This window comes from Xiphophorus maculatus, chromosome 2 (assembly GCF_002775205.1).
Source record: "Xiphophorus maculatus strain JP 163 A chromosome 2, X_maculatus-5.0-male, whole genome shotgun sequence".
Lineage (NCBI taxonomy): Eukaryota > Metazoa > Chordata > Actinopteri > Cyprinodontiformes > Poeciliidae > Xiphophorus > Xiphophorus maculatus.
This window is the reverse complement of record NC_036444.1, coordinates 21,614,980-21,641,022: the sequence shown is the minus strand read 5'-3', so window position 1 is coordinate 21,641,022 and position 26,043 is coordinate 21,614,980. Positions and strand designations below refer to the sequence as shown.

The following is a 26,043-nucleotide window of genomic DNA, read 5'->3' as shown; positions in this document are numbered from 1 at the left end:
CCAGGGGCTTCAGTATGTGGTGATTATAAAGCAAGGCCTCAAGTGTATTCTCTCCAGACGCTTCATGACTATGAGGCAGAGGACTGTGATAAAACCAGCAACATGGGTACCCTCAACTCATCCATGCTACATAGAAGTGCAAATTCCCTAAAAAGTCTGGAGGAAGAGGAAGATGTTACAGAAGTGGCAGAAGTCCCATTGCAGGAAAGGCCCAAACCTCATGTGCCTGCCCTGAGAAGGGCACGCTCACAGTCTAGGCCCCAGCAAGTCAAGTTCTCAGACGACGTGGTGGACAATGGCCATTATGGTGACCTTCCGTTACGTCAGCCCCCTATGAGTGAACGAACTCGCAGGAGAGTGTACCACTTTGATGACCAGGGGCACAGCCTTCAATCTGGTCGCCATAGTCACCACCACAGGAGGCGTCGCAGTCGTAAGTCTCGATCTGACAATGCTCTTAATCTGCTACCCAAGGAAAGAGCACCAGTGTGCTACAAGATGGACCATAGAGGCAGGTCGCTTGGACCAAAGGGACACCAAGTCTTCCACGGTCACCTCAATCCAGCAGCCATGTCGGACTACAGACTACAGGGCCCGGATAGGGGAAGGTTCTTAGGATTGTACGGCGATGATGATGACTGGTGTTCTACATGTTCTTCTTCATCTTCTGATTCAGAGGAAGAAGGCTTTTTTCTGGGACAGCCTATACCTCAGGCAAGACCACACAGACATTATTACACTGACGACTTAGCCAGCCCCATTGCAGGCAAGACTGCTCCTCCTTACGACCAGTGGACCAAGTCCAAAAAGAAAAAAGGACGAAAAGGGAAAAATTGTATAATTTCATAGGCTTTGCTGAGCTTTATGTAATGCTGCCACTCACAATTGTTTCTTTCATTAATCATTTAAAGTACAATAGCAGTTTGCTTGCTATATATTGCCTCACCGCACTCACTTTACCCAGGTAATGGTGTTGACACTATATGTCTGTGGCATTACAAAACAACCAGAAAAGTATTTTATTGTAATACATATTTATAACACACAATCCACACAGTGCTAGTGCTTATTTAAAATGCTATTGTGATATATAAACTGCTGAATGGAAAATGAGATTACTATTGATGGTCTTTGTAACAAATAGCATAGATCCCAAACTATTGGCAGTTGGTTCGGGACCATTAAATGTGGATTTATGTAGCCTGCGACTCTTCAATTGTGTTGCTTCCAGGCTTGCGTGAGTAATTCAAAAGCACTGTGTGTATTACTCTGCTTCACCAAGGAGTGTACCAATGGTTTCACTGTATTGTAACCATTCAACATATACTGTGTCATTGTACAAACCGGAAAATAAGGCCATAATTTATAATGGTAATAAAATATGTCTACATAATGATTTTTGTGCTGTTGCAAGATATATTAAATCTTATAATGTAAAGGAAAGGGGGATTTGTTTATTTCAAAAGTTATGAATTTGAAACAAAAAGAAGAAACTCAACTTCAATTCAGAATGAAACAAAAACACATGAACACTAAAGTATGCTCACATTGGAAGCAGCAATAAAGTTGTACCCTAGTTATTGAAGTTAATTGCACTTACAGCGGAACAAGCAAAAAAAAAGGAAAAAAAAAACAACTCCTAAAAATTATTATAATACATCATTAAGAAGTTCTGCTAGAACCTGAATGTTATTTCATCTCAAGTAGTTTTGGTAACATAATTCACGGTACAAATGCAAGTAAAAGTTCAAAGTTGGTATGGATATGATTTGCTAAAAAATTTTTTTTTTTACATTTGGTTGTCTTTTAACTCAATAATACTGTATGTACTTCACTGTAACATTTTTAGTCATTTACAAAACTTTCCATCTGTAGAATTATGATAAACAGAATATTTGCAAAACATTTGAATAAAAGATTAGATTTTTTTTTTTAGTCCTCAGATTTCCAGCTCATGTCCAAGTAACCTTACATTGTCATTTTTAGCAGTCTGTCATGACCATGTCAGGCTGTCGCGTCCGGCTGTGCCAAGATTTCGTCCAGCTCCACCACGAAGCTTTTAATGGCATCTAGGCAGTGTTGCCGGATCTCCGACAAGTTCTTGTCCAGCGGAGCTTGCAGCAGACCATCCAAACTGGGCTCCTTGTCTACCAGCATCTTCACTACTGTGCGGAATGTTTCACAGTCCTGCCTGTAATTCTGCACATCAAAGAATAAGATTAAGACACGGAAAGTCAATACAGAACAAAAAATGAAGTCACAGTAAAGTTAAATCACAATCTATTGTTTATTGTCAAACCCAATATTAAGTTAAGGTAAAACTTACTTAGTACATATCATTACTTTTTGATAAAAATGTCAACAAAAGCTTTATTATGATCAATGGGAAATATGATTACAGTATTGCACTTTCAGAGTTTACAAAATGAGATGTGTAGATGCAACAATTATAGTATTCCAGAATGTTTTTATATCAAAAGTTCATAATTCTCCAGGATAAAAAGGTTCTCTGTAAATTTCTGCCCATTTATGAATTATAAAAACACAAAAATTTTTATGGATCATTAAAAATGACTTGATTGATTGATTGAAATGGTTGTTCAATCAGATGGACTAAATAAAATACGGGTTGATGGTTCAATGGCTGGGTGAACGCAGACGGATGAATGACTAGGTGGATGGTAAACAGATGGAAAAACAAATGGATGGATAAGACTTCTGTATGGTGAGTAAAGACTGAAGTTTTGTTTTTTTTTCATAATAGTTTTTCCTTGATATAATTATCCTGACCTGAAAAATGTTTAAATAAAATTCCAGACTCCTCTGGAATTCTAAGAAATCCAGAACAAAAAATTGTGGCAAGGCAGAAATAATTTGTAAACCAGTGCCTCCTGGATGACAGCTGTATTAAAAGGATAGGTATCAAGATTTATCACCAACCAAGCAAAAACGTTAACCTCATAAGTGAGTGCCTCTGTCACACAGCTGCTTAAATTCAATGAACCGCCTCATGTCTAACCACGACCCTAATGATCCCAGGTCTGCTTTATGGACATGTTCCGTGAAACAGGTGTGTGAATGAGAGTGTATGCGCCAATTCAAGGGCATGTCTGCCCAATAAGAAGAGAAGAGTAAGGTGTCGGTCTGTTTGTAGCATTCTTTCACACTACTTTGCCAAAAGCTTTCACATCCCCCTTAGATTTTACTGCTAACCTAAGATGGTTGTTAAGTTCTTTATAGAGAGCTCCAGGTGCAATCTTGCAATGTCTTTATCACCTGGGGATGGAAAGTGAGGTCCTTTATTGAAGCTGACAAGAGGTTTAGGGCTACGCCATAAGGCCCAAGAGCACTACAGGACCTCAGAGCCTCTTCATTTAATATTTATTACTCAAACCTTGCCTTGTAAAATGCACTACTCATAAAGTCCACATTATTTTTCCTTTTTCCTTTTTGTCATCACCTGCTGATAGGATAGCAGTTGGTCTGGTCGAAAACAACAAACTTATCTTAAACTTCGCTCAGAGCGAATCAAATTTTATGAAGGGCATTCAAAATAAGGGTCAAAATCTGAGCGGAAGCTCAAAAAGGGTGGGTCTTTAAATACACAGAGAAGGACAAAGAAACACAAACAACGTGACGTTTAGCCTGGAACAATGAGGATGGAAACTGTTCACCACATGACAATCATCTGCTGTGCTTGCAACTAAAAGAAGCAGCCGATGTTAAAAAAAAAGAAAAAGAAAAAAAAAAAGCTGCATTTAAGGACAGAACAAGATAAACATATAAGAGATTTTTAAAAAAGCAAGAAACGAATCAAGTCACCAAGAGATCAAACAACAGTTTAATTTTAAACTACTCATAACACGTCTGCAAAGACATTTCCTTCTTCAAGCCACCTTTGATTGTTCGCACATAAACTCCAAAAGGCCAGCTTAGTAAATGGATGATGGCTGTTACAGTGGAGGGTTACCCATGCCGGCCACGTTCTTCACACATACCTGTCAGGTCAGCTCTGTGACCACCGTGCTTGGTGGTTCAGACGCATAAAGGCAAAGGGTTTAACCTCAATGTGCCACACTTGATGTACTTCACTGCACCCTTAGTAAAACATTATGGGGGTATACTTATCAGTATGTGAATTTCTTTAAGCAGAAATAGGGATTATTACTACTTTTCTGTTCAAAAAAATGATATACAGTGAACCCTCGTTTTATGCGGGGGTTACGTTCCAAAAAGAACCCGTGATAGGCGAAATCAGCGAAGTAATAATCTTTATTTTTTTACGATTATTATACAATGAAAAACTCCATAATACATTGAAACCAAAGAACAAAACCTTTTTACAGGCCCAATCATTTGTTTAACAAATAAAAAGTACTGTATAAACTTTTTTTTTTTTACAAATAACTACTGTACTGTAAAATACTACTTTTAATACGAACTGAAGGCGGATTCCCATGCCCAAATTGCGGAGATCAGCAACCCCCCCAACGCGACCTGAGTTATTGGATTAGAACAGGGGGAGAAAATAAAAAATGATTATGAAAAAAACAAAAAGTACAGTAGGACAAATAGTGACTCACGTGTATTTCACTGCTCTTCTTACTGAGCCGCTGCATCCTGACTCCACTCCGTAGCGTTTTTTTTTCTAAAGCCCGCGGTGCAGGTGTGTTTTTTCAAGAGAAGAACATAGTTGTCGGTAGTTGTTATCGCTCTTTTTTCTTATTTTTTCTGGGCAAACAGATTATTATAAACCGACATGCCACCATCGATTATGTTAAATTTGGCAAGCTGTTTTATGTACGTGTACATATTAAACCGCAACGTTGTTGACACACAGGTAGAGAAAAAGTGGAGAGACTGTTTAGCCAATCAGTATGCAGAACACAATGTAAATCCGTGAAGCAGTGAGACCGTGAAAGGTGAACCGCGATATAGCGAGGGTTCACGGTAACACGCTTTTCTTTTGGATCCTGTGTAAACACCATGATAAAGTGTTATCATTATGTTGTCTTATGGCCTTGACATACCAGCCAGATGTCATTTTCTATGGTGTTATTTAATGATCCTTTGCAAGTACGTCACTTAATCATCCGAGACGTCAGAAGAAAGGACTCGGAGTACTGAATGGAGGGGTTGCGATTGTTTTCCCTGGTTGTTTTTGCCGATACAGCTGTGGCGTCAACTTGTTCAAGTCGAGCGAATTTATCTGTGGAAGAAGCCCGCCTACTTGTTGCTCATAGAGAGCGGTACTTAGAAAAGTTGGAAATAGCCAGCTTAGGAACCGACCGACACCTTCTCCCTTCTGTCGTGTTTATTGGGTTTGTCAAGTCACAGAGTTTACCTGAATTCATGTCACATGATGCACACCACTATGACAAAAACGACACTGACACTTAAACCGGAGTAGACGTAAAAACGTACAAAAAAAAGTCTAAAGGCTTGCCAGTTTTTTTATATACATGGTAGGCTACATAATGGGGGAGCATTTTATACATACCTTCTCCATAATGCAATATTTGATTGCATCTTACTAATCTTGCCTCCTCAAGCAGAATATAAACGTTAATCTTCTTCCCTTATAAAAAATGTTCCCTGCAAATCTGCGAATAAACCGAGGGATACCAGTCGCCATGTTCCTTCCTCATCTAAAGGTATCGCTATGTTAAAATGACAACTTTGGTTTCCATCTTTGTTCGCTTGTGCAGCCAACCACGAGGCACCCTATTTATGTTTTACTCATTTCTACAGTGAAATCAACTGAATAAACACGATATAAGGCTACAAACAGTCTGCTTTTTGACAAGCTTTAAAGTAATTAATCCGCGGTCCATCATGGCAGACTGGGCCACTTTCTGAAGAGTGGGACTTCACTTGCAAAGGGTCAACATTCTCTGCAACACTAAAGAATATACGGGAAAACACCAATTACTCCCGGTAATATTGGCCGTAGGACAATATTCACTGTACACGAACAACCACACACATTGGGAAAGGCGAATCCAATCAACTCTGACAGAAATATTCCAGACTGTGGGAGATGTTTGGAATCAAATGCATGCTTTTATGTCTGCAGATCATGTCGAGCGATTTTGAGGCCCTGCGTAATGACAGTGTTTAGCCTGACCACAAGGAAGTGGGGCACTCACAACACGTGTGGCCAGCTGAGCTCAGGGTCAGCCTCATTCAGCAGCGCAAGTCGACTTCTCAGTTCTCTCTCAGCAAGAAAAAAGGAACGGCCATTGCGCCATTGCTCATTGTCTCAATATCCTCACAGAAATTAAGCACAAGGATGACAAAACCCGTTTCTGGTTTAGAGATGAAAGAGAAAACAGATGCTAAGTGGGACACAAACATCTTGTCCCACAAACCAGTATCCCTTCCAAATCACTTCACTGTTGATTGAATGTTTGCCATCTCTCTAAACAAAGTCTTCTCCTTTTATCTCCCAAGCTACACTGCTGAGAGTAATTAAATGTTCACTTTATTATTCACCATTACACAGAAAAGCAGTAAAACAACTTTGGACTTTTTCACAGGCACATTCAAACAATACATAGTTTGAAACTTTATTTTTATTTCATGAATAAAACTCTTGAAAAGTGCGGCATAAAGTGTGCAGAACCACATTTTTTAACCGGATAGTTCTAGCTCGGTCAAAGTGGATGCAGAACATCTCAAAATCTTTGACCCACTCTACTGCAGCATCCTTATTGATACTGCCACTTTTTCTATCAGCTTAGGCGGTCATGTCTCGTTAGGTTTGCAGTTGTAACAAAGTTTTTTCATCTTTTATTCTCCACCACTTTAAAACTAACCTGTCTGCTGTGTGGTGATGGTCTTGGTGAAGACAGTTTTTTTTTTTTTTACTCAAGTTTTCAAACAAACTTCTGAGACTTTAACAAACCACGTTTACAGTGAAATATAATTATACGCAGCTGGTGATGTCTGAAGGTACGTTGCACTGGACCTTTAAGAGACGGCAGAGTAAAGGGGTATGAATACAAATAAAGAATAGAATTGAAATAAACATTATTGTCCATAGGTAGGAAAATTCAGGTGTAACAAGCAGTAAGCAGAGCATTTGTCAGGTTTATATCTAAAAAAGTTTGAAAAGCATTTACTATTTATCTTCCACTTCACTTTAATTATGGCACACTTTGTGTTTAAGAGGAATACATACTTTTATGCGCATTTCAAAGATTTAACAAACTTTGCTGGAGAACAAGTTGGCCCAGAAATTACCACAACGAAGGTAATATTGTCGCTTTGAGACAATTTTCAGTTAATACTAACACTGCAATTGGAAGACATTTTAAGTATTCAAAATAAAACAATGAAAAACAATAAATAAAAAGGAAATAAGAACCACACACACACAACCAAAACTACTAGTAAAACAGATTATGAGGTCAAAACAAAATTGCCCTTCAAAAAATATCAATCATCAGATTAGAAATTATCAAAATCATTTTTAATTTATCATGCAATTAATTGATTAATTACTTTAGACCCTCGTACACCCTTTAGGAAGTGAGAAAAATGTTGCACAGTGGTTCTCCTTCATTAATTCCCTCTTGAAACTAGGAGCCACAAGCTGATCTTACAGCTTGATAGAACGGGGCCACACAGGATGGACAGCGGGCCCCTGGAGCAACGGCAAATCTGGGGTCCTGAAAGAGGAACCTCGAAAAGCGGGCTTGTACGCAAAAAGGATGTTTGCCGAGGTCCAAACTGTGAACATGCTGCGAGGAGCGTTGCTGGAATACCGCGTGGGGGTTGGGTAGTTCGAGATGCACACATGGGGTCTCGCATGGACTTTTTCGTGAGTTCAAACGAGCAGTGAGGCAGGCAGGGGTCCTGCATAATAAGGGAAGTAGGGTAATGATTTGAGGGCTGGTACGCATTAGGGGATATTAAAAGAGCCGTTTTAATCTCTCAAGCTTCAAACCGGACCTCACAGTGGTCGGCCTAATAGTCCCAATGGACATGTTTCATTTGCACCGGATGAAAGGAGTTCCTGGAAAAATATTCCCACACTTTGTTTAGGTCATGATTTCTCTTTCACTTCGCAATGTTGTACTTAAAAAAAAAAAAAAAAAAAGACATTGGTGTAGTGTGGCACCTTTAGTCATGTAACGTTAGCAGGGCTGCAACTAACAATCATTTTAGTTATCGATTAATCGGTCATTTTGAAGATTAATCAAATAAAAAAAAATCTTTTTTATACAATATTATAGATACATTAAAAATGAACAAATAAACAATTCAATTTCTCTTTTAAATGAGAAAATAAACATTTCATTGCCTAAAATGTAATTAGCGATCATTTGTAGCAAAGAATGCGTCTGCAGAGTAATACAATACTTTGCCAAAAACATCAAAATATGAAAAGCTCAGTTCTTTCTGATTGATCTGTTGACTTTTTTTTTCTTTGATTAACCGATTAATAACCAGATAGCAAAAGGTGATTAATAGATTTTCTTTCAGAGAATTTGAACTGGGCAAAGCAAAAACTATGCCACAGGGGTTTTGGGTAGTTTTTTCTTATTTCATCTTAAATAAATACAAAATCTATATATTTTTGTACAGATTTTACTTTTTTTTTTTTTTGCTCTGAATGTGTCATTCTTTCAGTAAATAGCCTTTTTTGTCTCAGCTAATGCTCCAGCTAACAATAAATGGATTACTAATGGATTAATTGTATCAGCCCTAAACCTTAGTGAGGATGTTTTGGTCCTGTTCGCCTTGACAGCAACCAATAGGAACAACTCTTTCAAACCAAAGTGAGGAGACAGTGGTCCGGCTCTGCCCACCACCTGATCCGCCCGTCCCCAACAATAACACCTGCGTGTGTGTGTTTCACAACACCTGGGCTAGATGTTACAGTAAAGGAGCAGTCAGAGTTTCATTCTCTCACCATATCTGTGGAGACAGCTGGAAAGGGAAGGGTGAGCATGTGTGCACTAATGCCAAGGGATGCACCACAGTGTGGGTGGGCCACCTGCATCCTGCAGGGCAATTCCTGCCCTGCTTTAACGGGAACAGATAAGTGGTACTGTAGCGTAAAGTGATGAATGAGCGGGAAAAAAGTGCAGCTCCGAATAGCACGGCCTCAACAGAAGTCCCAATCTGAAGCAGGACTCTCCTGCTTCCTTGTCAGACTTTTCATCAACAGAACACCCTTCTCATGTAGGCAAATCTTTTTAGAGCTGTTAAAATTTTACACTATTTTCTTTTTTACAATTTATAGTAATTTTAATGAGCGCTCTGCACTGCTGGTCAGTTGGCTACAGGTAGGCTGCAACGTGTATCCATAATGCAATAAAAATGCATTAGAAAAATGTCAAAATGCATCTAAATTAAAGCTAGAAAGGAGGATAACGATGTATTAATTTGCACCCACTAGAGAAATCGAGTAGATAAGGTTCATATGCTGTCGTATTTCATATTTTTTATATAATATAGTTTTACTATATAATATAATAGTAATATGACAGGTGAATTACGATGGAATGGATTGCAGCATTTTATGTCTGGATTTGATACAAATTTCGTTAAAAGATAAGATGTTCTGTTTCCGTTGACCATATAATTACGCAAATTGGAATTCTGAAAATAAATATGTTTAATGGAAATCGCTAATTTAAAAAAAACAAACAAAAAAACCCAAATTTTTCAATAAAAAGCTTTTGCGCTAAGATGAGGTGGTTTTTCCGTTATTGGAATTAGCATTTCACAAAACTACAATGGGAACGCTTTTTCCGTATCACACGAGTCACATGATCATCAGCCGGCTGTTACCACTGGCAGAAAAGATGGAGAAGACAACAGGAAGTGGTAGGGGGATGGTGGCGCAGAGTGTTATTTGATGACTTGTCGCGTGAACAAACATTGACAAAATTTTGCGAACATTTGTAATACAAACATAGCCGAAATACTCAATGGTTTTAAAACGTGGGGAGAAAACAGTTTGTTTATGGGTAAAAAGACACCATTAGAAGGGTGAAAATGGCAACATGTGGGTACGGAAGGGAAGTAGGAATTGGGGAAGAGATTAATTGGGGCTGAGTTTACCAGGACAGCAGTATCATTGTTCACATTCAAGAAGAAGGCAAATCTGAAGCGTAAAAATGAGCATCAGCATTAACTTACTGGCAGATTTCTGGAAAATATTTAGGTTAATGTTTGGTTTTATACATTTTCCATTCTAAATCAATAAACGTTCAGGTCTGAAAGAGTCAACAGGAATCACAAAGCTTTTGCCACTTTCCGAGTAAATGTTCTTACCTTCTCAATTTCGGCAACTTTAGCCTTAATGGCCTCCGATCGACGTGCCTTTAAGTCCTCCTCTGGCATCAGCTTTGGCTCCGTGCTGGCAGCCGCGACCTCCTCTGTCTCTGCTGCAGATGCTGATGGTTTTTCCTGGCAGGCCAAAGGTCGAGGTTTAGAGCAGAGGTCAACCGGTTTAGAAACTGGCTCTGATTTCAAAGCCTTTCGAATAGAGACAAGTCTGCTCTCTTACAGGTGCCAGCATCTTGTTTGCATGTGTCTCTTATTAAGCAGTCTGCATGTCAATGGAATAGCAAAATCTAGGAATAGCTTTCTGAAATTGCATCCTGATGGACATGATGCAAATAAGTTATACTTAAATTCAGCAAAAATGAAATATCTTCAAACTTTGTACATTAAAGAGATTATTTTGGGTGTTATTTAGGGTGACTTTAGGGTGAACAAAGAGAAAAATATGAAGCGAATATGAAAAGACTTTGCATTTTTGACACAGTCAGTGTTGGCATAGACTTATAAATGCTTCTACTTAATATCTCACCTAGTTGAGCTGTCTGAATATATACAATAAGAACATTTTAAAACTTCGATTTTTGCTGAACTAATCAGTAAACTGACGAAACAAATTCGATAAGGAATAGGCCTGTCACGATAGCAAATTTTGCTGAACGATTAATTGTCTCAAAAATTATTGCGATAAACGATAATATTGTTCGAAGACCTTTTTACACTGATTTAATGAAAATGACGTAATAATGCATGCGATTTCTTGCCAAAGATAGATACACTTTATTTTCCAAAGAACACTAAACACTTGAACTGATAAACAAAATAAACAAAACAACCAAAAACAAAAATAAAATGGATTCTCAGTCTCCATGAACAAAAAATTTACTGGTAAAAAAACTAAACAACATAAAGCCAAAGTGGAAATAAATACTACATTCAACCAAAAGAGGGCAGATTATGAAGTCTGTATATTATGTTGCCCTTCAGTAATAATTAGATTTAAATAGAGAAGATGGCACATCGACTACCTGATGCAATAGTTCACACTACACGATTTTTTGCTCCTATTTTCCCCTTACAACAATCTTAGAACGTTGGTCTTTCTAAGATGGTGTGGTGTGTTATGGTAGATCGTCGTTGCCGGTCCGATCCAAATCAGGGGTTTTCCTTGACTAGGAGCTTTAATGCGGCCTGTTGAATGTGACAGGTAGGGATTCTCCTCCTCCTCCGGATATTTATTATTTACGGGAAAATAATAAGAAGGGGCGAGGGGGATAAAAAACTTTATTTACAGATCCCCCGACCTCCCCAACATCGCTTTACTCCTTTGTTTCTTTTTTAATTTTGGTTTTGTTTCATTTTAGCTCGTGTTTCCGCCAGCGTTAAACTTGTTGCATGTTAGGACAGAATGGTGCGCTAATCAGGCGTGTTAAAGTAGGTCAGTGGTTTATAAACTGTTACAGTGGGTCAGAAGCTTCTTGCCTCATGTAACAGGGTTTCTGGGTAAAAGGTAGTAAATTAAATTAGCTCAAATTAAGACCAGGTAGTAAAAGAATTTTTGTTTTAAGTTCCTCTAACTATAAAATCTGTATTAAAAATTAGATCTACTCCCAGGACCTGAGCTGACGTTGATAGACTCGATTGGTGTCGCTGTCCGATCTGCTGTGCGCCTGCATGGTGTTGAAAGCGCCTAAGGTGTTGAGACTAGTGAGTCACCATGAGAAAATATACATTTTCACGACTTCGCCTGGATGACTAGGTGGCAGAGAAGCACTTTGTAAAATATACAGAAAAATATATAAATATGACCTTGTGACTGCGATCAAACCGAACCGAGCGGAACATCTGCAGTTCATTAGCAGCGGATTCCTGCAGGGGAGCAGATAAAAGTTTTACACTGAATATTGGACTACAAAATGGTGAAACTCTTCTGGGTTAAAGTGGTGGATTTGCTGAGTAACTGGTTGGATGTAGCGGTCCCATTGACACTTGCCCTATATCTGTTAGGAGATAGAACCCAAATAACACATAAAAATGGGTCGGACGGTAAAGTGGAGGGACCAGTGGTTCCCTGGCCCCCGTGTTCCAGCGGATCACTTCCAGTTCAGACTTGTGGGAATAATGATTTAGTGCCCACAGATTCTCTTTTATTTCATAATAATGCTCACTGCGTGCTATTATCACCCCTAGCAACAGTTGCCATGCTGCTGACAATGATGTCATCAGCATGACTTCAAATGATGTCTGTGTCAGGCGGACCTTCTAAGGATGACTTTGTGATGTCATAGAGTCCGTGACACGACCAGCTGATCAGCTAATTCCCTGGTCAGTAAACAAAATTCATTTGGTCTTAACACAGCTCAACAAAGATGACTGAAGAAAGCGGACAGAGTGAGGTTTATTTGAAACCTAAGGACTCTTTCTGGACAAAAATAAAAAAAAACTTCTCCAGAAGAGTCCATCCTTGTCCAAGAAGCTCTGACTACAGGAAGAAAAATTTTCTTAGCCAACTGCTTTGGAAAGTGATCGAAAAATCTGCGGACGAACCAACTCTGCATCTCGTCAAAGAGATATTTCAGCAAGAACATAGGAGAATTTTGCTCTTGCTTTTGAAAAGAACCGGAGAGTTAAATGTGGACGTGCTCTCTGAGGTGTCAGAAGAACTCAGTGATAGAATTTTTCAAAGTATTGCCAGTGATTCTTTCCACTTTGCTTCTGGGCTGCATTTCATTGCACTGCTTGATTACAAGGAAGGACATGAAGCTATCGTGGAAAATTTCAAATGTCACCTGGAGAATCCTGTTCCTCCAAAGAAAAGATTTTCTTTTGCAAAAGAGAAGTTCATAAAGACATTTTTTCCTACTGAGGAGTTGTACTCAGATGAAAAGTGCCTCAGTGAGGATTATACTAAGGCAGACATGGACCCTGAGCAGTTTTTGAGGGATGCCAGGAAGAAGGGTTTCAAACGTGGCACCGAAGAAGAAAGAAAATATAAGGTACAGAAAATTATTTGGAGATTAATTTATAAGTCTAGTTATAGATCGAGTTATGGACATTATAAAAGGAAGCACACCGAACCGGTCCAACGAAAGCTTGCTCCAAGACTGTGGGAAGAAGTAAAGGACATCGATTTTGTTTTTTTTTGACGAGATGGAAAGGAAACAATGCCAAGACATTTATCAACTTCTCTGTGGCAATGATGATGTTGTTCGAGAACTGCTATTCAAAATGATAAGAAGTGACAACCCAATAGTGATTTACAAGATCATAGAGTGTTTCAAAAGAACCCTGGCACGTCCCAGGAAAGTTAACCTTCGGAAAGACTATTTTAGAAAAGCATGGAAGGGCTTTCAATATGTTGTCTGTTGTGGAGACGATTTAGAGCAGGGGTGGGCACTCCTGGTCCTCGAGGGCCGGTGTCCTGCAACTTTTAGATGCATCTCTACTTCAACACACCTGAGTCAAATAATGAGGTCGTTAACAGGACTCTGGAGAACTTGACTGCACTTAGGAGGAGATTCAGCTGTTGGATTCAGGTGTGTTGGACCAGGGAGACATCTAAGAGTTGCAGGACACCGGCCCTCGAGGACCAGGAGTGCCCACCCCTGATTTAGAGGATACAGACGATTATCAGAGGCAAAAACCGTCTCAGAGGGAACCAAACATTGAGCCTCGTCCTGCCTCAGAGTCGGGACCTGCCTCAGAGTCGGGACCTGCCTCCGAGTCGGGACCTGCCTCCGAGTCAGGACCTGCCTCAGAGTCGGGACCTGCCTCAGAGTCGGGACCTGCCTCAGAGTCGGGACCTGCCTCAGAGTCAGGACCGAGCTCTGAGTCAGGACCTGTCTCAGAGTCAGGACCTGTCTCAGAGTCAGGACCTGTCTCAGAGTCAGGACCGGGCTTTGAGTCAGAACCTGCCTCAGAGTCGGGACCGGGCTCCGAGGCAGGACCGGGCTCCGAGTCGGGACCGGGCTCCGAGGCAGGACCTGCCTCAGAGTCGGGACCTGTCTCCGAGTCGGGACCGGACTCCGAGGCAGGACCTGCCTCAGAGTCGGGACCTGTCTCCGAGTTAGGACCGGGCTCCGAGGCAGGACCTGCCTCAGAGTCAGGACTGGGCTCCGAGTCAGGACCGGGCTTTGAGCCAGTACCGGGCTCCGAGGCAGGACCTGTCTCCGAGTCGGGACCGGGCTCCGAGGCGGGACCTGCCTCAGAGTCGGGACCTGTCTCCGAGTCAGAACCAGGCTCCGAGTCAGGACCGGGCTCCGAGTCAGGACCTGTCTCGGAGTCAGGACCGGGTTCCGAGTCAGGACCGGGCTCCGAGTCAGGACCGGGCTCCGAGTCAGGACCGGGCTCCGAGTCAGGACCTGTCTCAGAGTCAGGACCTGCCTCAGAGTCATTACCAGGCTCCGAGTCAGGACCTGCCTCCGAGTCAGGACCGGGCTCCGAGTCAGGACCGGGCTCCGAGTCAGGACCGGGCTCCGAGTCAGGACCTGCCTCTGTTACTTGTAAGTTGGTGCACTTGAAATAAGATAAAACTAAGATATTTGCACTAGAACCTAAACAAAAATGCTTGATAAGAAGTTTTTGCAGTGCAGAGTGAGACGTTGCTGCTGCAATAAACGACTGATTGATTCCAACACATAAAATGGCTTTTTACACGTCTTCACCAGGTGTGCTAACAAATCTGTCACCACATGCCTTCAGTATTTCAAAATAAGAGAAGAAACTAAGGTGAATCAAAATGCCACAGTGCCTGGATGCAGGATGCAAGAAAACAAAACATGACTTTTCAAAATCTCTGAATTTGAAAAGTCCAAAACTTGCTAGAAAAAAAATCATATATGTTCTAAAATAAAACAAATACATGAGTTTGAGTCAAAAATGTCTATAGATGTCTATAGCTCTGCTCACGATTAAATTAAAATTATAAGAAAAATACTTTGTGCTTAACATTTCCTATTAAGAATAAATAAAATTGTCATTGAAATTTAATGACCAAAGTGACAAGGACAGAACATTGTCTGGTTCTTTAATTGGCAGATTTATGTACATTTTGGTAGATTTCGGAGGGTTTGAGTGTGTGTGTGGTTCTACAAAACAAAGTAAACAAACATAATACAAATTACAATCCAAAGTATACATCATATTAGCAGGCTACATAACATATTAGTCACATTCTTGTCTTCTAGACCCAAAAGGCTTTACTAGGCCTAAGCCATATTGGGTAACATTCTTCCCATTACTCCAGTCTTGTGTTTCAGTTACTTGTAATGTTAATTAAAGTAAAAGATAGCAACATGATAAAAATCACTAGTTAAACCGAAAACTTAGCTTAGTTTAACCATAGCTTTTACAAAGTGAGAAAACAAAAAATGTTCAGAGTTACAAAATACACAAATTATCTTTCTAAAACACTATATATATATATATATATATATATATATATATATATATATATATATATATATATATATATTTATATTGTACAATATAAATATTGTACAATATAAATATTGTATTATGACACACACTTGTAGAAACTACATAAAATGCCTCCAAACGTGGCTACTGCCGATTTACACTGCTACACCCAAAACAAAACATTGCTCACAAAACTGCCGCGCTCCCTAATGGCCAGGATAGGAATTGCTCCACAGTCAGAGCAGCAGCAGCAGCAGCATCTGTATTTACACTTTGGAAAGTCCCATCAAAGACTCAGCATTTCACCAGTTTAAGAGCCAAATTTTGACAAATTAAAGAGAAAATTGTTCTCAGCACGCAGAAGTGCTTGACTTTATAAGCTCCATCTGTTTTACGTTTCACACATACCTTAAAGGAATCACTACGTTATTAATAATTAATTTCCATGTTAGCTAAGCCCCATTTATACTTTATGAAATCAAAACACAGACTTAGCCAAGCCAATAAATATCCAACCTAATGAGGTAACTGAGGGGAAATCATGGGGCTGGGTAGGCCTGTCACGATAGCAAATTTTGCTCAACGATTAATTGTCTCAAAAATTATTGCGATAAACGATAATATTGTTTGAAGACTTTTTTACACTGATTTAATGTAAATGACGTAATAATGCATGCAATTTCCTGCCAAAGTTAGATACACTTTATTTTCAAAAGAACACTTAACACTCGAGCTGATAAACAAAATAAACAAAACAACCAAAAACAAAAATAAAATGGATTCTCAGTCTTCATTAACAAAAAACTCACTTGAAAAAAAAAAAATTAAACATAAAGCCAAAGTGGAAATAAATACTGCATTCAACCAAAAGAGGGCAGATTATGAAGTCTGTATATTATGTTGCCCTTCAGTAATAATTAGATTTAAATAGAGAAGATGGGCACATCGACTACCTGATGCAATAGTTCACACTACATGATTTTTTGCTCCTATTTTCCCCCTTACAACAATCTTAAAATGTTGGTCTTTCTAAGATTGTGTGGTGTGTTATGGTAGATCGTCGTTGCCGCTCCGATCTAAATCAGGGGTTTTCCCCACTGGGATCGTTAACGCAGCCTGTCGAATGTGACAGGTAGCCAATCAGAAAGCGAGGATTCTCCTCTATGCTTTCTGAGGGGAAATTACGGAGGGGAATCCCAAACAGCTGACACAGCTCAACCCGAAGTCCAGCGGACATTGGAGATGATATGTGGAAACAACATTAATGTTTATTCAACATGCAAAGAATATAGAAATGACAAAGGGAGGAGTTGGAGCGAAATTGCTACCGCAGTTGATAAACCCGGTAACTTTTCAGCTGTTCTTCGTTAACGTGACGTAAACAGGTTATAATGATTTTCATTCAGTCAGGACTTTACGCTGACACTAGCCACATGCATTGCAGGTAGATTGTAGTAAAGCATTGATTGATGCCTGGTTTTAAAATGAGTTCACTGGACTTGTAGCCATTATTCTGTGCCCATTGTTGGACACCACATGGCAGGAACGAACCGATGGAACAGCTATATCTAGGATTTCTGTCGGCTAATGTGTGGTCTGTCAGGGTTTGAAATGGGCCGACAATCGGCTGACAGCTCGTCTGCGCTGGGCTTTACACTAAGTAAAATGAGGAAGGGAGGGTCAGTGGAGAGCACTGGAGTTGAGCCTTTTTTCATTCAGTGTCTTTAGCTGAAAGAGAAAAAGGTCGGAAGAGACGATAGTGCCGATAATTAAAATGACGTCGATAGTTTTAATTTATCATACGATTAATTGATTTACCGTTTATCGCGACAGGCCTAATAAGGAACAAAATTAAGTTTCAATGTGAGTTATATACAACATTGTAATATCCTCATAGATATTAAGATTCATTACATTTAGTTAATAACAATAAAGAAAATATGTTGGGGATATCGCTACTTGTCCACGAAAAGGTAAATAGGTTGATCTCTTTGCGATAACCATCACTTACTGTATTAATTGGTGATATAATCATAAAGCATATAATCATAAAAGATAAATTAAGTTTTTCCACAATCAAAAGCAACTTTTCACTGCAAAGCTGTTTGACCCTCTTAACTTTAAACCTACCAATCACTTCAGCATAGAAAGGTTTTAAAACCAACTAATAGAGACCAGTGACAGTAAACATACAAATTACCCCCAAAAAACAGTTTTCATACTTTATTAGTCACAAAGGCAGCATTTTTCATTCTTTTATAGTTGAACCAAAACAGATCCACCATAAAAAAAAAAGAAGTTTAGATCGGCATTTTTTTCCACAACATACTGCTGAAAATGCTTTCATAGTTACATATAACAACAGAAAACGAGCGAAAAAGCAGCAAGAAAACCTACAGAAAAACGGCAGAACTAATAATCAATGTCATGGTAAACGAATGCGAGTCTGACTCTTCGGAAGAATTAAGAGTAGCTCAAAACTTTTGCACAGTGCCATATAGACTTGTACATAATGCGTGCAGATCAAATACTTTACCTTAGCAGAGAGTGAGCGGTGAGGAGAGCCCTCTACAGAGCTGCTGGGAGTGTAGCTCTTTGTTGTGTTGGACTTGTCTACGGAGACAAAATCATGAAAGGGCTACAGTTCATAATCATTCTCATATTCCAACAGTAAACACAAAGGTCTGACAAAAATTAGGCGACTACAGTCATGGTGGCCACAGCGTTCTCTCAATTACTCTTCTCCCTATTAAAACGAAGCCCGGAAGAACATCTTTGTGGGTTGCCGTCTGGAACAAATGTCGCCTCAAAACGCAGCATGTTTCTTCGTGTAGGGACTGCAATGCTCATTATGTTCTTCTTCTTCCCTCCTTGAACTCCATTGTTTGACATTAGCCACAAAGCCTCCTTTATCCCTACACAATAATAAAGTCATGGCATGAAGATGAAGCTGCAAATGTCTCTCATCTGTTTGTTTTTTGTTTTTACTCTAATTGTGGGGGCCTCCCAAGTCAAAGAAAAATGAGTTTGTGCAATTCAGTCGTTTGGAAATTGTCCCCGTTTGTCCTCATTTGGCCACACCGCTTTCACTTAAAAGAGAACGTAGATAAACGTCGGCCGTTTTGTCATTGTTTGAAACCATGAAAAGTGTTTTATTGTGATTAGAGCGAGGTAATGTTGAGTTTTTCCATGCGTAGTTAGAGGCACAAATACCCGTTCACAGGTCAAAGTTTTGCTTCAAACAAACTGTACGCTGACATCTTGGTGAAAAATTACCGATTCCTCTGAGCTGCTACTTTTGTTCCTTCACAAATTCAGGCGGGAAAACAACCCTTCCATCGGAATAAAAAAAAACAAACAAACAAACAAAGAGACGGAAGATCCAATAGGGAGTTTGTTTCGAACACAGTGATATTAATGAAGATGTGACAGAGACAATACACTCTGTTACCAGGCAGGTTAAAGATTTCTGAGTATTCTATTATAATTGTTATTAGTGTTTGGTGGTGGTAACTGCAATCGGTCAAATTTTTCAAACAAAAACCTACCAGTTAGTCTTTGGTTGTGAATAAATCTTATCAGAAACAATAAATTGCTTCCAAGTAAAGTAATAACTGCTCCTGGTTCACACACGACTGAACCAAAATCTACTAATTTAAATGTGTGCGGTCCTCTCACCGGTTTTGAAGTAAACAAATCTTTGTGGAAGTTATTTAACTTATTTCATTAGTCCAGCTACCAAAGTCAAAAAAGAAATTAAGTAAAATAACAGACTGAAAGTCACTGCGGAGACACAGTTAAGGCTACGCATTTACTGCTCGCGCAGTGAGGAAAAGGTCATGTTGTGCATCCCATGACAAACCACCCCAATAAACCAAAGGTATCCTTTTTCCCAACCTTTAACAGAGCCTGTGTGTGTTTGTGTGTGTGTCTGTGCCCATGTAATTAACATCCCAACATGCTACAGCCCACCCTGACCCTTCACATTACACACCTCCTCTAAAAACAGATGTCTTACTTGGAATGAGTGAATTCCTTTGTTTTAATTGTTCGTGTGCGTTTCTGAAACATGGGAACATTTTTGTTCTGCTGCTGCTGCTGCAACAGGAGAATTACTTTCACAGGTTACGTGTCATGTAAAGTGTTACGTTGCTGCACTCCTTCTGTGATCTGTTTGCGCTTTAAGTCTTAAGTTAAAACTTTTAGGCTGTGCCTTACAACAGAGTGTCGGATGGTTCAAAGTGGCAGTCTGTTACGAGATGTCATAAAAGCCATTGGTCACCGGGTCAGGCGGTCAAATTCATTAGTGCCGGGGTCCGAGCACAAATTCACAATCGAAGACGAAACACAGCGGAGGAGAGTTCATGACGGGTTCAATCGAGACTAACACCAGCCTGACTCGTGTTTTGGTTCACCGGATAGTTTTGCTCTGGTGTAAATTAAATGAGAAAACCAACTCGGTGTGATCTTTAGGATATTTGAGAAATTGCTTAATGAAAACCAAATCAGGGCAACCTGAGGGCGAACCATTTTCAGGAGCGTCACTCATCTGACCACACTTACGTTTCTGCTGGTATGTGTAGCCTTTGTCCCTGTCGGGAGAGGAGCTCCTGTTGGTGTTGGATCCGGATCGGATGGGTGGATGGCCTTCCCTCCTTCCAGGTGAGCGCTCTCGAGTGATGACCAAGGATTTAGAGGACCTGTAGTCCTCATAATCCTCCCTAGTATATAAACATTAAGCAGCGCAGTGAAAATTTGACGCATTTACATCTGAAGTTCAGGACATTTTTTTTTCCATATCAAATATTAAGTGGGAGTAAATTCATGTTACATATCAAAGTTAGTGTGTACTTGAAAAGCACATATCATGACAAGGTTTTTATGGAAAGAGTAAAGTGAACAAAATGGATTTTGGAGCTAAAAAATCCCACAAATCTAATGAGTTGTAAATATATTTTTTGCATGTGGGGAGAAAAATAAAATGCATTTTTGGTTTCATCTGACCCGAGCTGCATGACTCTGAAAACTTTTGCAAGGCATTACATAAAGAAAGGAAAGTTGAAAGCAAATTAGTAATTTCCCTTCACAAGTGGAAAAAAAAACATTTATCAGTCCAGTTAACAAAACCAACTATTTGTGAACTCTGTTGCTCACTACTTGTGAAGTTAGCGACATGTCCGACACCCACCTTGGAGGAGGACCACTCCCTTGACCTCTCTTTGGGAGATTGTGACCTCTGCTCCTGTTCCTGAAATCAGGAAAATTTAAAAGAAAAAAAAGGATATGAAAAAGACAAGCATTCTGGGTACAATTAGGTTCATCTTTCTGGGTTAAGATAAAAAATTTTAGCCAAAACTTTTAAAAAAAGTAAAAATAGTACCCACGTTCTGCCACCTACGAGTGGTGTTCGACAACACATCGCTCTTGCTGAATAGCATTAGAAAAAGAGTATTTCATTTCTAGTTACTCTATTTGATTGTCTTGGGAATCTCTGTAGGTAAGATCAAACCAAATTTTCCCATTAACGTTGAAAATGAATGCTGTTTAAATCTGATTAAAATGCCTTTGAGAGCTAAGCAAGCCAAAGTCAACAAATAGGTGGTTAAACCTCAAAACCATACCATCAATTTTTATTCAGAAACTCCACAGACACACACGTGTCTGTTTTCCTGGGGAAGAAGCTGTCCAGCTGGTTCTCCTCTCAGAGACGGGTAAAGAGTGGAGTGGGGGGAAGTGACTGGAGGGGTGTTTGGCTAAGTGAGTAGACACTAGTGCCCTTTGTCCTCTTCTTTGGCCTGGCATGACTCCTATACTGCTACCAGAAGCTGCTGGTATGCACAAGCAGCAAAGTAAGAGGTTCGTTGATGGAGTCGTTATAATTGCTGAATCGCTCCGATGATCTGAGAGGGATTTAATTTCTATTCCTAATTTCTGCAATTAAGAACACTTTATCTGTATACGTAAAACATTTTTATCCGAATAGTTATTTACAAACCAATTTTTAAAGTAGCAGAACCATATTCTTTCCGTTTAGCGGAATGCTAAAAGAAAAGTAACGCTTGATGCAACTGTATTTATTAATATGCTCCAGGTTTATTACATGAAAAGAAAAGTTCATGAATGCTTCTCATGTTCATCATCATAGAACAGAAGTATCGCTCCATCTGGTGGTCAAATTGGTAAATTACAACATAAATGCAGTGGAGATTGTAATAGCCAGTAGAGTAACACAATGTTACCTTGAGCTTAACTGATGCCTCAAGTCATCTCTGCTGTAACTCTGTTGGGGGTATGAGCCTTCCTGTAAAAACAAAACAAACATTTTAATATGACAAAATATAACCACTAGCAAAATGCAGCTAACTTAGATTTTTAATCGTGTTTGAAAAAATTTCTGGGTATCTGTGAAGAACTTAAGAAATTCCACAGGGAGGAATAAATGGACCGACAATCATCAGCTACTTCATTAGGTACATCTGTTCAATTGTTTATTAGCCCAAATTGCAAATCAGCTAATGATATGGCAGCAACTACATTCATTTATCTGACTTGTTATTAATTGCCGATTGATGGTTTATTAGATAAAAATTTGTTCCAGTCGATTAGCTAATAACGTCCACTTAGACCTCCTTTTATAGCTGTAATTTGGCCGCCATCCAAGAGAGGGCGCTGCTAGTCATCCTTAAGCGGAGTCCATATTATCCCAACCCTGTCAAGACCTAGCAACACTCAAACAAGTAAACAAAAAAATATATATGCTTTTGGTTCATACTGATGAACAAGTGAATAAATCGCTATTCATGCATCTACCTTAAGCCAGCTAGTTTTTGTTACACCTCACGCCATAATCTTCCTACATTGCCTGTGGGAGTGTTTTTATGTTTTTACAATGTGCTCAAAAATGCAGTAAAGGAAAAAAAAAAGTTTGATTCAATCAGTAGTGTGTGTTCTATTAGCATGCCTTAAAAAAATAAAATAAAATCAGAGTACTCCTTTCCTACCACAGTCATGTCCTTTGAGTTGACTTACATTTCGATGTGGTGGAGAATTTCTCCGATAGCTGCCATAGTTTAGGTTTTCGTCATAGTACTGACTGTCATCAGGTTGATAACCGTCTTCGCTGTGATATCCTCTTCCACTCTGGTAGTTGCGAGGGCCTCCGTACCGCTGGTCCTCATATCCTCTGTCAAATTCCAACCCCGGGCGTGGCATAGGGTTCCTCTTGTCAATAATATTGACAACTCGATGAACTATTACCTGAAAGGACCGGTTTTGACATTTCATTGAAATGATTTTAGTATAATGCAGCAATAACGCCAGTAATAACCACAATGCTGCATGCCAACAGGCATCGCAAAGCAACCGTTTGGCATACCTCTCTCGCATCCGTTGTGGCAAAGCGCTCTTCATATGCCTCTCTGATAGATTTTCGACCATGCTGATAAGCCACTACAAAAAACAGTGACAGAAAACAGAAGATGTACGCCCGCAATACTTGTTAAAGTTATCTTTGGAATCCAAAGTACTTTGTACTCAGTTTGTATTTTTTAAATAAATTACAACCCTCTTCTGCCTCCAAGTTACTGGATATTTTCTGGAAGCTGTTCATGTTTTAAAGATGACTTCTATGAGATTTGGATGCAAAAACAAGCAAAATGCTGTTAATTACACTTACTTTCAGGTTATGTTCTCTGCTCTGTCTGCTGACGATGTCTCAGTTGAGAAAAATGAACCTATGAAGTAAATACATAAAAACAAAATGATAAAAAAGCCAGTTATCACAGTGTGGAACATGCAATCACACACAAGTGTCTCAGCTCAGTTCAACACAGCAGGACAGTATGACTTGCTAATTGTTGATTTCCTTCAGCGAAATAGGTCAGATTCATCCCAGTAGCTACATAAGCATACGTTCAGCTAAGACTTTTATTGCATGGTGTAGAACATGCTAAAGCATATTAACAGGGAAAAAAAAGTGAAGCCTATTAACCTTTTGTTTGCGATCATGATTCAAAGCAGCCGGTAGTTTCTTTTTCTATTTCTCTGAACAATTACAAGATTCAAGGAACTCAGTGAAAAGACTTATAGATTTATGTAATTTGGGGAAAGTCTTTTGAATCAATTTCTAAACATCTCGAGATTAAACTGTACTTAAATACAAAGAGTTTAGTTGAGTTTTCAAATTTCCCCAACTCTGTACCAAGAGCCAAAATGTCACCGCAGGTGAAAGACCTTAGGTTAGGGTGTTCAGGAACAGTCTAAGAACTACAAATGTTCATGTCTGCCATTAACTGGAACAATTGGCTTGTTGTACAGCAGCGTGACTGTAATTTCATCTGCCAAGCGGAGAGTCCAAACGCTCTGAAGAAATGTTTTATGTAGAGATGTGAAAACGATTATTAGGTTACAATGACTGGCAGCATGAATGAAGAACCAGGCGGTGCTTTTTAACTGCAGCTTTTAAGCGTGGTAGCATCATACAAAAGCTAGATGGCTGAAATTTGGATACAACTGGTTGTTCTAACAGGAATCAAATATCAAATGTGCATCAAAGCTAATTTCACAGCAAATAGCACAGGCTAACTTTACCCGCATCGAATGGCACCAGCTAAAACCTCGACTCTTTTGTAGGCTTGTACTACACTTAAAACCCAAACACATGATAGGAGACAAGCTAATTTAAATGAAGGCTTCCGATTATGATTAAAAGGGTGATAAAACATCAATCCAGAACTGTGAGAAGAGGCTATTGACAGCTTAAAAAAAAAAAAGAAGCATGCAGTTGATTGACGACATTCAACCAAATCTCTGCAGGAGCGTTTAGAGTATAAAAGTAACATTTTAACTTTGATTACGTGTTTGATACACAATTATTTCCAAAGAAAAAAAAATGGTCCAAATGCTTCACCAACTACCACGACGTTAAGATCCATTATAAAATTATACATGTCAATGTTCTGTTTTATTTGTAAATAGTTTGAGGTTTAAGACCTCTACGCAAAAAGCCACACTCTCTGATGAATACCCGACGAACGTGTTTTAGCATCATTAGCGAAAACATCCCGCTACACCAGCAGCACACACGGAAGTCATGTGAAACTCACCGAATAATGAACTCAGTTTCGCCCCTTCCGGAGAGGTCTGCCTTACATTGTCCTTCTACCGATCTCTGTTTGGATGTAAAATTCCTGTTGCTTTTTGCTGATTCTTTCCTCTCTGTTTACAACAGAAAGTACATTAGGAACGCTGCAGATGCAACACCATTATTTTTCCTTGTTTTCTTCTTCGGTGACGAGAATGTGTTTTGGAAAAAGGTGAGCACCCTCTAGTGGTCTATGTGGCTCATGTTTCACCGGACAAAGTCAAGATATGGCATTGTCTCGGAGGAAAAAGGTAAAGTGAATTACTGCAAATAGTTTTTGCGTGCATCAAGAATGTACTTGTATACCTATAAGTATATAAAAGTAAAATAAAAGAATATAATATATACTTCAATATTAGCTGAAGTATTTCTCTCAAAAACCTTTTTTAGTTTTAGTTCATTTAATTTGAAGGTAGTTTTTTTTCACCTGTTTAAAAGTTATGTAATTGCCAGTTTTAGTTTATTTATTTATTTTTTTAACCTAATCATTTACTTGTATTTTAATTGGACTACAGTTAAACAGTTTTCTTTTATTTCTATTGATATAATTACAATTATATTACAGAGTAATTGGTGAATTGCTTCCTATATTTCAGTACCTCCTCATGTTATAAAACTGAATTTGAAACCCACATGGTAAAATAATAAATTTGTTATTTAACCATATGGTAAACCATATAAATATACCATACATATTTTACATGTTTATATGTATTGCAGTATTTATTTTGCAATTTGATGAATTTCATCCATGAGCCAATAAATAAATGTGGTTATATAAATATGAATTACATTACATACATACAATAAGTAAATATTTCTTCTGTAATAAGTGCCATTGACAAAATCAGTTTTTCATCAAGTACAGGAAATCAGAAAATATTTTTAAAAGTAAACAATTCAATGTTTAAACATTGATTTAATTATGTAGTTTATTGTAAAATGTATTTCACTCTTTAAAAACTGTTCAATTCAATTTATTTATATATTAACAATACACAGATCCTTTCTTCATCAGTAATTTCAATCCAATCCTACATGAATTCCAGTTTATTATTCAAATTAGTTCAAAAGGCTTCTATCTAAGGAAACCCAGCAGATTACATCAAGACTTGCAGCATTCACTCCTCCTCGACAAGTGTGCAGCTACAGTAGGCAGTCGCTTGCTTTGTGTCGTTGACTTT

At 39.0% G+C, this 26,043-nt stretch overlaps 2 protein-coding genes across 4 annotated transcripts in view; one reads left to right on the top strand and one right to left on the bottom strand.

The window, feature by feature from the left end:
• The window catches only part of prickle1 (prickle planar cell polarity protein 1), a 31,202-nt gene extending 29,556 nt beyond the window's left edge, over window positions 1-1,646 (top strand). For all 3 annotated transcript variants that reach the window (XM_023348653.1, XM_005796331.3, XM_023348659.1), the window contains one exon: window positions 5-1,646. In XM_023348653.1, the coding sequence (XP_023204421.1) occupies window positions 5-849 (845 nt within the window). In that variant the 3' untranslated portion in view covers window positions 850-1,646. The remainder of the gene's footprint in view (window positions 1-4) is intronic.
• LOC102235017 (periphilin-1-like) lies at window positions 1,435-25,001 on the bottom strand. The gene is made up of 10 exons (XM_005796403.3): window positions 24,822-25,001; window positions 23,393-23,450; window positions 23,093-23,166; window positions 22,747-22,974; window positions 21,957-22,018; window positions 20,906-20,965; window positions 20,281-20,438; window positions 18,254-18,330; window positions 10,291-10,425; window positions 1,435-2,199 (listed from the first exon to the last, which is right to left on the bottom strand). Coding segments are annotated over exons 2-10 (990 nt in total). The 5' UTR covers window positions 23,394-23,450; window positions 24,822-25,001; the 3' UTR covers window positions 1,435-2,004.
• Between the last annotated feature and the right edge of the window lie 1,042 nt (window positions 25,002-26,043).